Raw genomic sequence first — 16098 nt, forward strand, 5'->3', positions numbered from 1 at the left:
CTTTATCAGGAGTTGATTCCCAAATGGCTTTCTCTGTTAAGAAGCCTGTATCAAAGAAAAAAGAAGAAAGATTTAATGGCCTGTTGATGATAATCACTGGAGACAGAGTGCAAGCTTAGATTTGACAAGGAAAGGGAAGGAAGTTGATTGTGTTAGTATCAAAGGAATAAATTGCTTTAACTGATTTAGGAAACCACAGAAAAACTTAATTTTTATAGATGGGCATAAGCATGACCTCTGCTACACATATGTGAGTCCTTTGCTTAACCCTTGTGCCAGCTAAGCTACCAATTTATGAAAGGTAACCTGAGAGGCTAGTAATAAATTAGGTTCTTAAAAATTTGTCAGTGTACTATTAAAAGCCACATTCTCAAACATTGTTAAACAACTGAAATTCATGTAATGGATTGGAGGTACTATATTTATCTTCATGAATAGTGCTGCTGAATGGTCAACTATACCAGGAAATAAGTATCAGGCCATTGACCAATTACAAATGTAGCTAAAGGGTAGTAAGCACAAAATTTTGATATTCAGCAAAAAATATATCCAAAGAAATCACCGATTTCAAGTTTCCTAATGACTTTTGCAGTCTGCTTAGTGGTAACTTATTTGGAACAAATGGTAATGTAATAATTGTCTACTGGAATGTATACAATACAAATGAATTTGATTGTTTATTTTCAATTTTCCTTATTTGTACACACTTTAATGATGATTTTTTGTCAGAGTGTTTCGACTGATGACACCTGGTGTTATTGATGTCAAGCTTTGGATTATTTTCCACAGTAAAATCCCAGTGTGGGTTGAAACATTGGGTGACAGCCACTGACAGTTTGTTTTTTAACCCAATAACCCATAGAGATTTAAATGTAACATAGGTTTTGTGACAATAAAAGTCAAATATTAACAGTAAAATATACTGACTGGTCAGCCACAGATAATAGAATATATGAATGCATCACAAAATCATAAACAATGTCTCAAAGGGGTTTAGAGTGCAGCTACAGGAAGATCAAAGGGAAGAGCTTTTCAGAGTAGGAAGTAGAGACGAAAAATTTAAGATTCTCTTAAAATGTCTGAGTTTTGTTTCTCTCTAAAATAAACGAGGCCAAAATTGAACATGAGCAAGGATAAAAGATAGATAATTTCTGGAATTAATGTATCTGGTCCTAAGAACAGAAACTCTGCCTAATTTAGGGAACTAACTGCACTCAAGAGTTGAACTTCCATTACCACACAGGCCATTTGGTTCCTCCCACCCACTATTAGTTTACTTGTAATCCAGACATGGGACGTTGCTGTGCGGCACTATGCTTTATAATTTTTTTCAAACTGTTGCATCCTTGAGCCCCCGGTTCGAGATGTACCCTTACCCGCTTAATGGCTGACGCTACAAATCACTTTATTAATAATTATAGTACAGAGTTACATCACCAGTTACAGTTACATTCTCAGCAAGTACACCAAGTTCTTTAATCCATATATGTATTTTTCCATCATTACTAACTTTACGACAGGAACGGGTATACAAAGCCAGGTCTTCGAGTTTGCACCCTCCTGTTGTTAGGCTCCGTCAGGAACCCTAAGCCTTTTTCTCAGTAATCACTTAATTTTATTAATCACTTAACAAAAGCAACTCTTCTGGTCCAGATTGTATACCAATTAGGTTCCTTCCGGAGTATACTCATACAATAGCTCCATACTTAACACTGATATACAACCATTCACTTGACAAGAGATCTGTACCCAAAGACTGGAAAGTTGCACAGGTTACACCAATATTCAAAAAGATAGTAGGAGTAATCCAGTGAATTACAGGCCCATATCATTAATGTCAATATGTAACAGGTTTTTGCAACATATATTGTGTTAAAAAATTATGGATTACCTCAAACAGAATGGTCTGTTATTATTCTTACTTTATGTAAATGACCTCCCCTTACATTTAGATGATAACAGAACCTTCCTCTTTGCTGATGATACCACAATAATGATATCTGACTCAAACAAACATCTTCAACATTCAATAAACAGGAGCACAGCACAACTAAACTCATGGCTTAATTCAAACAGACTACTCCTAAATATAAAAAAGACAGCTGGTATTATTTTCCACACAGCCCAAAATAAATACCCACCAGTACCAAATATATCACTGAGTGATGATAAAATCAACTAAGTAAAGGAAACCAAATTTTTGGGGGTTACCATTACTGACACACTTACATGGAAAAGTCAAATTGATATAACCTGCACCAAATTGAGTAAAGCATGTTTCACAATTAGACAAATAAGGAATGTTGTTAATACCAACACCCTCACATCAATGTACTATGCTCTTTTCCACTCTATATTAAGCTACGGAATTATCTTTTGGGGCCACAGTGCAGAAGCAGTGAGGCTGTTTAAACTCAAAAAAAGTAGTTAGAATAATATTATTCAAACAGCAGAAAGAATCTTGGAAACCACTGCTCCAGAATCTTAACATATTACCCCCCTCATGTCAGTACATACATTTTTCACCAAGAAAAATATTAGCAACTTAGATATAAACTCAAACTGGCACCAACATGATACAAGGTCAAAGAACTCTCTTCCAGTAATTCCCCATTCAACAAAACTATACAGTAAAGATGTCAAATATATGGGAATAAAACTCTACAATCATCTCCCAATAGCACTGAAGAACATTACACAAGTGAAGAATTTTAAAGTCAAACTACAGTCACTCCTAATTAAACACTGCCTCTACAGCATACAGGAATTCCTCGAAAACAACCTGCTATAAGGAACTGCTCAACAAAAACATCAGATAATGGATCCCAAACTATTGACCTTATGTAACATAACTGAATGTAAGTTTTATTGGTATAAATCCTAAATTCTGGTACAGAATAAATATAAGACCTAAGTACATTACACATGTGACATAAATATGTAATCATTTTATAGATTCATAGACATGTACCTCTTCTTATAAATGCCTAATATGTATCACATGAGCTGTCCTATATCATGATGTGCATTTCTGTGCAATGTATGATTCAGTGGATCAAAACAAATAAATAAATAAATGACTAAATGTACTCAACTTGAATTTAGAAAAACATCATTCTCGTGAAGCACAACTTGCTCTTTACTCACACAAAGTATTGAATGCTATTGACAAGGCATTTCAAATGTATTCCATGTTTCTAGATTTCCAGAAGGCATTTTACATGTTACTTCACAAGTGGCTTGTAATCAAATTGCATGGTTATCGAATGTCATCTCAGTTATGTGACAGGATTCATGATTTCCTGTTGGAGGAAAATAGAAGTGGTTTCTGCCATTCCCTAAGGTAGTGTTATAGGCCTTCTGCTGTTGCTTATCTATTTAAATGATTTAGGAGACAATATGAGCAGCTATCTTAGATTGTTTGCAGATGATGCTGTCATTTATCATCTAGTAAAGTCATAAGAAGACAAAAAAAAAATAAAATAAAATAAAATAAAATAAAATAAAATAAAATAAAAAAATAAATTACAAAATGATTTGGAAAAGATATTTGTGTGGTGCAAGAATTGGCATTATTTAGGGTCACTAAATATTGCAAAGTGTGAGATCATGCACATGAGTGCTAAAAGGAATTCATTAAACCTTGGTTACATGATAAGTCAGTCAAATCTAAAGACCATGAATTCAACTAAATATTTAGGAATTACAGTTATGAACAACTTAAATTGGAAAGAACAGACAGAAAATGCTGTGAAGAAGGTGAACCAGAGGCTGATTTTATTGGCAGAATACTTCAAAGATGTAACAGCTCTACCAACAAGACTGCCTACTCTGTGCTTGTCCATTCTCTTCTGGAATACTGTTGCATGGTGTGGAATTCTGACCAGATAGGATTACTGGAGTGCATGAAGAAAATTCAAAGAAGAGCAGCACATTTTGTATTATTGAGAAATAAGGGAGAGAGTGTCACTGACATAATACAGGATTTCAGGTGGAGACCATGAAAACAAAGATGTTTTTAATTGCAGTGGAATCTTCTCATGAAATTTCAATCAGCAGCTTTCTCCTCAGAATGTGAAAATATTTTGCTGATGCCAACTCACATAGAGAGAAATTATCATGATAATAAAATAAGAGAAATCAAATCTTGCAAGGAAAGATATAAGTGTTCATTTTTTCTGTATTCTGTTTGAGATGGGAATAACAAAGAATTATTGCAAAGGTGGTTTGATGAACCCTCTGCTAGACACTTAAGTGTGATTTGCAGAGTGTCCATGTAGATGTAGATGTAGATGTAGATGAGAGATGCATTCTTGGTGCAGAGTGTGTCAGAAGCATCACAGCAGTTATTGTAACACTGATGTACTGACAGAATTTCTTCTGTTGTTAGGACACATAGTCTGAGTCTGTCAGCATAAGTGACCTCACTGTCCTGCCACCCAGAAGCACTGTGCATTGTGTAGTGGAGGAATGGCGTTGTCAGGGTGAACAGCCAAGAGATGTGGTATCCTGTATCATGATGGAGAGGCAAGGACTTTTGTATGTCTGGTGAGAAGTAGAAGTGACGCAAGAAGTCGATTCACACTACATGTTCAATGATGTCTGTTGCATAAGAAGTTCATGTGAGTTCATGATAAAGCAATGGTTCTAAGGTTTGTGTGGTGGATCCATGCATCCAGATCATTGAGTTATTAGTTGTGTGGAGTTGTAGTGTCAACATTTTGCCGACTGTTGATGTTCTCTCGAATGGTACTAAACTGATGTGCGATCCAGTATCCACAAAAAAGTTCTTTCTGGAATTGAGATCAAAGATGCAAAGATGGCCACCCTGGTGTGTGATTGAGAAACTATGAGCTTGAATCTACCATAGTCACTGTTGCTGACTTGGTGTCTCTGTGTGGGCTGGTGCACTTAAAGTGGCCCACATTTGAAGCTTAGAAACCCACAGGGAGAAGGACAGATGAATACAGTGTCACCAAAGTTGCACAGTACCAGCAGGGCTGTGACATAGAGTCAGCAGTGGCGACCATTGTAGTGTTGCCCGCAGTGAGTGTGATACCTTATACAGCACGTTGAGTTGGAGCAATGATGTTACTGTCAACTGTTCTCATCATTGCTTGGGGCAATCTGGCATGCAAGGTGGGCAATCTTTGGCTAACTTGCTGTGATGGTGCTGTGCCTTTGTAATTTATACAAAGCCTATGTTGTAGTAACACAAACATCCTGTTCACTAGAGCAAACTGTCTCTCCAAAGGTTTGGCTTCATGTGATGTCGTAGTAAGTTGTAGTTGCAGCAGAAGTTTCACGATACAGTGTGTCCATAGGCAGCATCCAGCATGAGGTTAATTTTAAGTGTGGATTTAAATCATCACCAAAGCTGGGACAGCATTCTGTCATTCAGTTGTTCATCATAGAGAGCAACTGTTGTTCAGGTGCCCTGGAGGACCACTGTGGCAGTGCTGTTTTGGCTACATCATACTTGTTGTGGGAAGGGGTGCCAAGATGATGTCACTGATTAAGTCTTCATGTTCGGTCAGACGGCAAATGAAAGTGATGAATCAGATGTTATCATCAAGGATGCTTGATGAAGTAAATACACACTCTGCAGTGGTGAACCACAGAGCTGGTCTGAAGGGAGGCAGTTTCAGTTGTGAGCTGAGTTTGTGAGGTAAATAAAGGCTGTAATGTGGTGTATCTACAGTCAGCCAAGATGGTATCACTGACGAAAGAGTTTGTTGTGGTTGCAATGAGGAAATAAATAAAGCACCTAGTATATTGTAGTATACTAGTATTTGACTGCGAGCATGAAGAGTAAGTGAATGTCTGTTCCCATAATGCTGCATGGATGTCATGGTTGACTTACAAAGATTTCACCATTCGACCTGAAGTCCACTTGTTGATTTCTGCATTCTGTCATGTATTCATTGTACAATCTTGTTCCCAAGCTCAGTAACATGTTGTCTGTTGGCTGCCATTGTTATGGTGTAGTAAGCTTTGTGTTGTATAGAAACATTTAACACATAGATGAGGTACATTTGTGTTTCATCAAAGGTCAATGTTCCACACAATGATTGCACTGCTAGTACACTTCACACATACTAACCCAGATGCAGTGTTCTATGAAGCAAGAAAAGTTGTATTCACAAAAAGGATGGCAACATTGTCAATGCACAATGGAACATTTGTTATGATTACTTGCATTGACATGGTGTCACCTCTGTGCTAGAACTCTCTACTGGTGTCAGGGAGTGCACCAATAACATAGTCATGCTTGCACCATCATTATACTCTGTCATCAGATCTGCCACAGATCACTGCCTCCACATTTCGTGATGAGGCATGGGAGTAAAACACCATAATACCTTTTCATAGTTTCATCACCCTTCAACCACTTTTCATGGATGCTCGTGACAGAGGCTTGTTAACATCAACCAGCTTCATCTTTTCCAAGTTGCTCATTCCCAGGCACTTGGCCATAACAGTCTGAACTTTCCCAAAGTATCTTAACTCAGTTGTTTTCCCCATTTTTTACCCATATCATTGCTAGAATGATTCCTCATTCATCTTTTCACTCCTTATATACTTATCTTTCCATGTCATGTTCCCACAACACCACCAGGTGGCACCCAATCTTGCAGTGGGCAGTGGTCATAATGTTCTGGCTCATCAGTGTATGACATTATACTGTGTAAGTCAGCTATGTTTGACAACATTGATAATTTGTTTGGGTAAGTAAGTGAAACTGTGGTTTAATTCAACAGACTGAACTGATCATCAAACTGTAATCTCAAGAGTTTTGTGCTGTCAACCTCTTCTATTTCCAGATCCTCAGCTTGTGTTGGTTAGAATGTCTAACAGAGTCTGTGAATCTTAGTGAGTGAATCTTTTCAAAGGTCAAGAAGAATGAATTGGATGAAAACCATATAGTAATCTCCATGAAACTTACATTTACAGCTCTTTCAAAGATTTTGATTTATATTTATCACAATGTTTTATTCTCCACAATCAAATCAAACTTTGCATCTAGCAATGTAGCATATGGGAAATTAATAAAATCAAAAATAAACAGCAATATTCACAATAAAAACCTTTGGGGTCACTGCATTTGACTATTTCCCATTTGCATCATAAGTGATAGCCTGATCTATGGATTTTTCATATTTGTAACTTTTGTTTCCTCTTAGAGTGTCCATGACTGCCTTGCAAAAGTCGCACTGATAGCACCAAATTCGATTCATTTGAAAAAAAGTGTAATTTAGGCAGTCCAGTGCCTTTAGTAAGCAACAGAGAATAACAGAAGTCTTTAAAATTTGATATCTAATGAATTAAATATATTCTGATCTATTCCTTTTTAGTATCTGAATCCACTAGAAATCTAGTTTGTGACTTGGAAAATATGTTATTGGTGGACCAATGGAGAAGTCTGAAGAATGCTGGTAACAGTGAATTTGAGTGAACATTTTATGGTACAGTATTTTACTATCTCACTTCTATTATGGAGGATAACTACATATGATTTAAAGTCCACTGGGATTGTCAGCTGCAGGTGTCATATTCAAGGCAGAGCCAGTAATATTCCATAAAGTATAGCTGTCTAGACTGGAATTAGAGAACTGATGAGTATGTCCTCCTACTCATCAAGCTTTATATATAGAGAAGTTTTGTCTAAGACATGGAAATGTCATAATAAATAATTTAGCCATTGCATTCCAAGAGAACTTCTGGGAAGAAAACTGGGAAGAAATTTGCAAATCAAACACTGAAGATGCATTCAGATTTTTTTTTGGTCTCTCTAGATTTATTTAAGCTCCATTGGTATTGTCAACTGCAGGAAACATCTTCAGGGGAGATCCAGTAATGTTCCATGAAGTGTAACTGTCTAGACTGGAATTAGAGAACTGATGAGTATGTCGTCCTAATCATCAAGCTTTATATATACAGAAGTTTTGTATATGACATGGCAAATGTCATAATAAATAATTTAATCATTGCATTGTAAGAGAAATTATGAGAAAAAAACTGGGAAGAAATGTGCAAATCAGTCACTGAAGATGCATTCAGTTTTTCATTTGTATTGCTCTGTAGATTCCAACAACAAAGAGAATGTTCAGAGATGTGGAATGTGTTCAGATATACACCAATAAAAGACAAGGAACCACAGAAATTTAAATTGTAGACCCTAACTGTTTAAAAAACTCCCACCATACTGTTTTGTGCTATTTCTGCAAATTTAAGCTAGAGTTAACATAGTAAATTACAAATAAAACTGCTGCTTTGGATGTAAATGTGCTGGTTCCTGAGATATATTAAACAGCAGCTGTTTATTTTCTATGAGTAGCTTAATATTTACCTGATTATATTATCACTTTTTAAAGAAAATAGTTACCAACATCTTTCAATACAAAGTTTTATTTTCAGACAATTACTGCTTGTCATGCATCTTTATAAAGAAAGTAAGAGGATGGCATTATGAACCAACCAAGGCTGCTGTAATGTGTATTGTCAACCAACTGTCTTCAGAGCTTGAATATCATTATATCAGGTTAAAGGAAATTTCCTTGACATCAAATAAATAATTATTACCAGCTGCAACATCTGTCTGTTACACAAGCATCCACTGTCTTACAAATTTTTGTCACTAACTACATTATGAAGAAGAAATAAAAATTTTAAGGTTCACCAATGACATTGTAATTCTGTCAGAGACAGCAAAGGACTTGGAAGAGCAGTTGAATGGAATGTACAGTGTCTTGAAAGGAGGATATAAGATTAACATCAACAAAAGCAAAACAAGGATAATGGAATGTAGTCGAATTAAGTCGGGTGATGCTGAGGGAATTAGATTAGGAAAAGAGACACTTAAAGTAGTAAAGGAATTTTGCTATTTGGGGAACAAAAATAACTGATGACAGTTGAAGTACAGAGGATATAAAATGTAGACTGGGAATGGCAAGGAAAGCGTTTCTGAAGAAGAGAAATTTGTTAATACCGAGTATAGATTTAAGTGTCAGGAAGTCGTTTCTGAAAGTATTTGTATGGAGTGTAGCCATGTATGGAAGTGAAACATGGGCGATAAATAGTTTGGACAAGAAGAGAATAGAAGCTTCTGAAATGTGGTGCTATAGAAGAATGCTGAAGATTAGATGGGTAGATCATGCAACTAATGAGGAGGTATTGAATAGAATTGGGGAAAAGATGAGTTTGTGGCACACCTTGACTAGAAGAAGGGATCGGTTGGTAGGACACATTCTGAGGCATCAAAGGATCACCAATTTAGTATTGGAGGGCACCGTGGAGGGTAAAAATCTTAGAGGGAGACCAAGAGATGAATACATTAAGCAGATTCAGAAGGATGTAGACTGTGGTACGTATTGGGAGATGAGGCAGCTTGCACAGGAGAGAGTAGCATGGAGAGCTGCATCAAACCAGTCTCAGGACTGAAGACCACATCAACAACAACAACAACTACTACATTATTCCATAAGGTGGCACACTAAAGCTGTATCGTAAACTGAACCCTGCTACTTGACATATAGCTAACAAAACTTTATAGTTCTCGATATTTAGGTAATACATTGAAAGAGTGGTAAATGAGGTATTTTTTAACCCCTGAGCAGGTGCACCTCTGTATAAAGTGTGCCTGTCACAAGTAACTGTGTTATTTCACTTATGTGAGCTGGTACCTATTTCTTCATTATTGCTTCAGCTAACACATTTATAAGTTGTGTTCTTGCATGTCCAAGTGATCAGCAGTAATATAAAATAAGCTGTGCGCTAGATGATAAAAAATTTATGACCCATGCAAGAAAATGACCCAGATTCTGAGATGGCTGGTCAAACGTACAGCAAGGCAGTTGTCTCTGAGGTAGTGAGTAATCAAATAAGCAGTTGGATAAGATTTGATGCTACTGCACTGTTTGATGCTTCGAGTAGGTTTTTACTGTAGGGTAATTCTTGCACATGTCAACGGAGTGATACAATGAGAGTTCATTTTATTATTGTTTAATTCAACAGTGATTTAGTTTACATAATGTAAATTTATTTTACTGTTGTTTAATTAAACTGAGATTAAACTGTGATTTTCTTCATACATGTTTACCTCGGTAACATAAAGTCAGTATTCTTTACATGTTTACAAAGTGTGCTGTCTGCCCACTAGTGTTATGAAAAATGGCCCACGTGCTCAAGCATTAATTTTCTTTTTAATTGGTTAGGATTGATACTAAATTTCTAGCTTTGAGGTAGATATGAGCCTGTTGAATGTCTTTATGGCAGAATTCCACTTTGAATCCCAGACTTTAGGCAGAATGTATGTGATTTTTTTTCTGTGAATGTGCAGATTACAGTTCAGCTGCAACTAATTTTATTGTCTCCAATAAAAATCACTAAGCAGTAAATTTATCAGAAAGTGAGAGTAAGAATTCCAAGATCTTAAAAAGATCACTGTAATGAGTGTGATTGACTGTGTTACATAATATTCTTACCACTGGCTTATAATGAATAAAAATTGTGCTCACATTAGGTTCAATGCCCCACAAGATAATTCTGTAACACAAATGGGAATTAAAATATGAAAAATATGCCAACACTCTTGTCTTTAAGTCAACATGAGGAGAGACGCTTTTAAGGTAAAAGCATGCTGATCTGAGCTTATTGATTATTTTGGCTAACTGTTGGCTCTACTTGTTATCTAATTAGATTCTACAAGATTTTACAGACAGTATTTATTTTAGCTTGTGATCATAAAATAGTGATGTTTGCTTCTTTGAAACTGAATAATATAAGCCATTCTGATATTAAGACTTAAACTGTTAACTGTGAACCACTCATTCGCCTTGTCAGCTGCCACCTGAACAGTTCTTGGTATGGCCAAGTTTGGTTCTTGATTAACATGCTTTTGTATTTAGCAAACAAAATAATTTTCAATCATGCTGGAAAGTCACTGAAAAATAATGTATGTAAATTAAGAACAAGTATGAGCCCTGGTACAATCTTTCCGGAATCCCATGTGTCATATGCACCCAATCTGAGGTTAGTTCAAACCCTATGACAATCTGTCAATGAGAATCTATACTTTCTGTAATGAAGATAAGACTACATCTGTGCAAGGGAAATACCATAATATTTTAGTATAACAACTAGAATTTTGTGATCCACACAAAAAAGGCTTTGATAATGTCACAGGATATACCAGTAGACATCTTGCATTGCTTTCTCTTTTGAGAATCCTTTGCAAAAGTCAGAATGAGAGACAGTTAACTACTTCTTCTCCTGTAAATGAGTCAGCATTCTGTCATAGTTACAGCACATTAATTGTCAGTTGTTATTTATGATACTGATCATATTTGTTGGTGGCAGTTATGGGACCAGACTTCAGGAATTCCGTAAAGAATTTGACAACAACTGTCTCCCTGATTACAATGTCGATGAGTCACCACTGATGAGATGTTTCACTATTTCAGAGAACTTTGTGGATTTTCTTGCAAATAAAACTAATCAACTCAAATCATGTTTCTTTGGTTTCAGAGTAAATTTTGTATGGCCTGAACTGTCTGTAAAAGGAACAAAGCCATGGTTTTCTTATCAATAACTTACAGCAAACATTAAGCAGACCAAAAGATTGAGACATCAATGTGAATTTAAACTATAGTTATACTAAAAGAGGACAGCAGAATAGATCTACTCAGTCCACACCATTCCATAATAATGTAGCTAAGGCAACTTGTTCTATCCTGGATGTATCTAGATATTGTTAGGGCAAGTTCAAACAAGACTTACAAATACAGCAGTCCTGACAATAATGACAGAAGCTGACCTTTCTTTACAAAGATTGTGCTCTTGGTATGTTTGAAGAACATTTTAAATAATACAGTATGTTTTACTCCAAACATGTTCCAAAGGTATACACCCACCCAGAAAGAATTTTTCACTCTGTAGCAGAGTGTGTCCTGATACGAAACTACATTGCAGATTAAAACAATGTATAAGACTGAGACTCAGACTTGGGTCCTATGCATTTCATGGGCAACTGCTCTACCAACTTAACTACCCATGCATGACATGGACATGCCCTCACATCTTTATTTCTGCCTGTACAACTCCTACCTTCACAGTAGTTCTTTGAAATGTATGAGACTAGCATTCCTGGAAAAAAGGATATTGCAGAGGTATGACCTAGCCACATCCTGGGGGATGTTTGTAGAATGAATTTTGCACTCTACAGTAGAGAGTGTGTGCTGATAAGAAACTTCATCATAGGTTAGAACTGTGCGCTGGACTGAGACTCGAACACAGGACCTTGACCTCTCTTGTGCAAGGACTCATCAACTGAAGTTTGGAAGGTGTGAGATGAGATACAGGCGGAAGTAAAGATATGAGGGCAGGTTGTCAGTTGTGCTCATGTAGCTCAGTTGGTGAGCACTTTCATGGAAGAAGCAAAGCTCCGAAGTTCGAATCACAGTTGAACACACAGTTTTAATCTGCCAGGAAGTTTCATATACACCCATTACTGGTCAGGTATGGTTGTGAAGAAATTCAGGGTTCAGAACCAAAAAAACCTGGAGTTTATTATAGATGTGGAAGGCACGAAAATAACAGAAAGAATAGTGTGTGTGTAGTGCAATACGGACACAAAAAGTATTCAATGGGAAAGTGAGCAGGGGCTGAAATTTGACCTACATTATTGATACAGATTATGTTTTTGTTCATTAAAATACACCTGAATGATTATATAAAGAACTTTTCTAAGATAAAAAGAAGTATGAACATGACAAATGCATGATGTTTCTCGTTTGATGCAAGACCTGTGTCAGGCATTGCAGGGGAACCGATACCAGGGAGGCAGTCTCCAGTCACTGCATAAATTGTATCCCTTTCCTTGGATTCAGGCAAGATTTGAATTGGTTTTTTCTGAACTAGATGAGTAGGGCAATCTGGGAAATAAGTCTGAAAAATCTGTAGTACCGCTTGGCACTTCACATTGGTGTGTTAGCAGTATCTGCTTACAGAGCTCTGCAGGAACACAGACTGAAACCTTATGAAGTAATAGTAACAAATCAGCTGACCAATTCAGATTTTCTATGAGCTGTTGAACTGTTACGTCTGTTTGTGTGCCATTCACCACTCGGCAGTGGGAGAGTGTTTGCCTTTACCCATTTTTGATTATTGTTTCTTTTTTTAAATTTTTGTATTTGTAGATTTAATATAAGAGATAGATATCTTTCACATGAATATAGTTTGTGTTCTATTAGCATATTAAATTTGTCTGATCTATGCTTAACAAACTTTGCAGGAAATGCTGAAACAAATACAAATTTTTGTATATCACAAACCACAGTTACTCTGCATTTCCTTTCTGAGATGGGTCAAGATGTTTACTGTTACCCTCCAAATTTTAATGACATAAAGATCATCACAACAAAATTACAGAATTTTGATCTTATACTAGGGACTGTACAGACAATTAGATCTGTACATTTACCCATGAGAATAGCCAGTTTATGACATTATATAAATTTTGAATTATGTAGTGAATATAAACATTAAATAAAACAAAATTCAGTTTATGTAATTTTCTTTCTTCACTAATTTATTTGGAACTTTTTGAAGAAAGAAATTTGGTATAAATATTGAAAATATTCTAACAGGTAGTTGACTGCAGCAGGAAATGTGTATTTACCTCTTATGGCTGTCACTATTGACAATGATTCTTTTCCATCACATCTCTTCCTGCGGAAACTCATACCAAGGTTCCATGGACCAGTCTGTTTCTTATCTTCATCAGTTTCCTCATCACTGCCTAAGTCCATTACCACCTAAATGTGGAAAAAATCGGCTTCAGTCATAATTTTTTTCTCCTGTTAATTTTTTATTATTATATTCTTTGACTGTCTCACTCTCATTTACATTCCTCCACCTCAAATATTTTTTGTACCATGGCAAAACTTTTCTTGCAATATGAACTCTTCTGCTGTGTCCATAGAACTGATCACTTTATTACATGAATTCCTAAGATAAACACAGCCCTTCAGACTGGTCAAGGGAGGCAGTGAGTATTGGTGCATCAAGAGGGCAAGGTAAATATATTTTTGGTGTAGTTCTTAGAAGGCACTGATACAATAGAATTTTATTTTTGCTATGCTGGCATATATTGTACAGTAATACAGGACAAGTGGGAACTTGACCTCCAATATCTTTAAAGCTTCTGATCATGATGTTTGTGTTTCGTTTAAATTATTAAATTGAAATATTGTTCAAACATAGTATTTTTTGTTCTTCATGGCTTAAATAAATATAATTCATTCAAATTAGATGGTGGTTTGTAAGATACATTCTTGATTTTCAACAGTTAAGAAATGGATGGCTGAATTCAAATGTAGCCATTCTTTCTTTTAAAATGATGCATGAAGGACATCCAATGCATATGAAAACTGCCACTCAGATAAAAACTCTGAGAACATACGCAGTATGGTATGCAGTATTCAGTGGCTAAACATGTGTGAAATAGATAATGTCATAGGCTTATCAGTGAAAGAGAGAGAAATACATAAACCATAAGGAATCATTGATAAAGCTCTACATAATGTGAACATCATGTATGCAATATTCTGACTGAAATGAATGTCTGGGCCATTTTAAAAAGAATTTAACTAATTTTCTCTGATGATTTGTTACTATGGATGAAACATGGGTTAAGAATATCACAGCAGAAATTTAACAGCAATAACAGCAATTGAAGAAGTAAGAGGAAATTGAAGAAGTAAGAGGAAATGTGTGTACCAAAAAGGTGAGTTTGAATTCCTTTACTGAAAAGGATATAGGCCATTTTTCTGAGACACAATACAAATTTTCTTTATTTTTGCCTTGCAAATGATAAAGCAATAAGTGTTGGGTAGTCCTACTATTCAAATCATCAAGAGCAAACCGAGAAAAACTGCATGAGAAGATGCCTGAATATCAAACGAAAAACAGTCACCTTTTGCAGGAAAAATGCACCTAATACAAAAATATTTGAAACTGGGGAGTGTAAATCTGAAATACATCAATAGAAAAAAATTGCAGCGCCACAAAAGAGTTGTGCAACATAATTGAAAGTTTGTAGGAATGTTTCTACACTTGAAGATGATGTTTACTCCAATTTCACACCAATCACATTAGAATGGTGCTTTTAATCTCACTATGAGGATGCAAACCATATGTTAAATACACACTGTAATAGTCATGAGTATTAGTTAGCTTTAGAACTGGCTGTGATGAAAAAATGAAATGATCGTATGGCATTTATTGGCCGGGATATCCCCTTTGGGGTTTGGCTGCTGTATTGAAAGTCTTTTTAGTTGGCTCCACATTGGTGACTTGCATGTCAATGATAATGAAATGATGATGAAGGACACACAACACTAAGTCCCCTGCCGGGAATTGAACCCGGGCCCCCTTGCATGGTAGGCGGTAATGCTACCGCTGCGCTACAGAGATGGACAGATGTGATGAATTGATGTTACTTGAGAATGCCTTTAAGGTGACAAAGAAACCATTATTAACACCTCACTGAGTTTGAAAGAGGTCATGTAATAGGGTTACAAGAAGCTGTTTTTTCTTCTTCTATGATATTTCAGAAGGGCCTGGCAAGAATGTAGCCACTGTACATGACTGCTGGCAGTGGCAGTCATGAGAACGTATGGTTGCAAGAAGATGGGGCTCCAGATGGCCACATAGGACTACCGAGGGGGTGACCATTGTTATTGGTATATGACTCTGGTGCACTGTACTGCAGCAGCAATATGAGCTGTAGTTGGCACCACACTGACACAACAAATTTTACAAATTGGTTATGTCAAGGACAGCTCTGAGCCAGATGCCCTGTAGTGTGCACTCCACTGACACCAAATCACTGCCATTTGCTACTTCAGTGCTGTATATGGGAGTTTATTGGAGGGTAGGGTGGATGTCTGTTGTGTTTTATGATGATAGATGGTTCTGCCTCAGTGCCAATGATGAGTGAGTGTTGGTTAGATGGGGCCAGTTGAGGGCTTCAACCAACCTGTCTCATGTTAGACACACTGGACCTACACCTGAAGTTATGGTCTGGGGTGTGATTTT

At 36.4% G+C, this 16098-nt stretch overlaps 2 protein-coding genes across 2 annotated transcripts in view; one reads left to right on the plus strand and one right to left on the minus strand.

Moving 5' to 3' along the window:
• Window positions 1–16098, plus strand: part of LOC126457464 (kinesin-like protein KIF19) — a 610440-nt gene that overhangs the window by 351621 nt on the left and 242721 nt on the right. The gene's annotated exons all lie outside the window — the stretch shown is intronic.
• Window positions 1–16098, minus strand: part of LOC126457465 (hemolymph lipopolysaccharide-binding protein-like) — a 43080-nt gene that overhangs the window by 12603 nt on the left and 14379 nt on the right. Inside the window, exon 3 of the mRNA XM_050093756.1 lies at window positions 13679–13814. Within this exon, the coding sequence (XP_049949713.1) occupies window positions 13679–13814 (136 nt within the window). The remainder of the gene's footprint in view (window positions 1–13678; window positions 13815–16098) is intronic.

The sequence above is a fragment of the Schistocerca serialis genome, chromosome 2 (assembly GCF_023864345.2).
Source record: "Schistocerca serialis cubense isolate TAMUIC-IGC-003099 chromosome 2, iqSchSeri2.2, whole genome shotgun sequence".
Lineage (NCBI taxonomy): Eukaryota > Metazoa > Arthropoda > Insecta > Orthoptera > Acrididae > Schistocerca > Schistocerca serialis.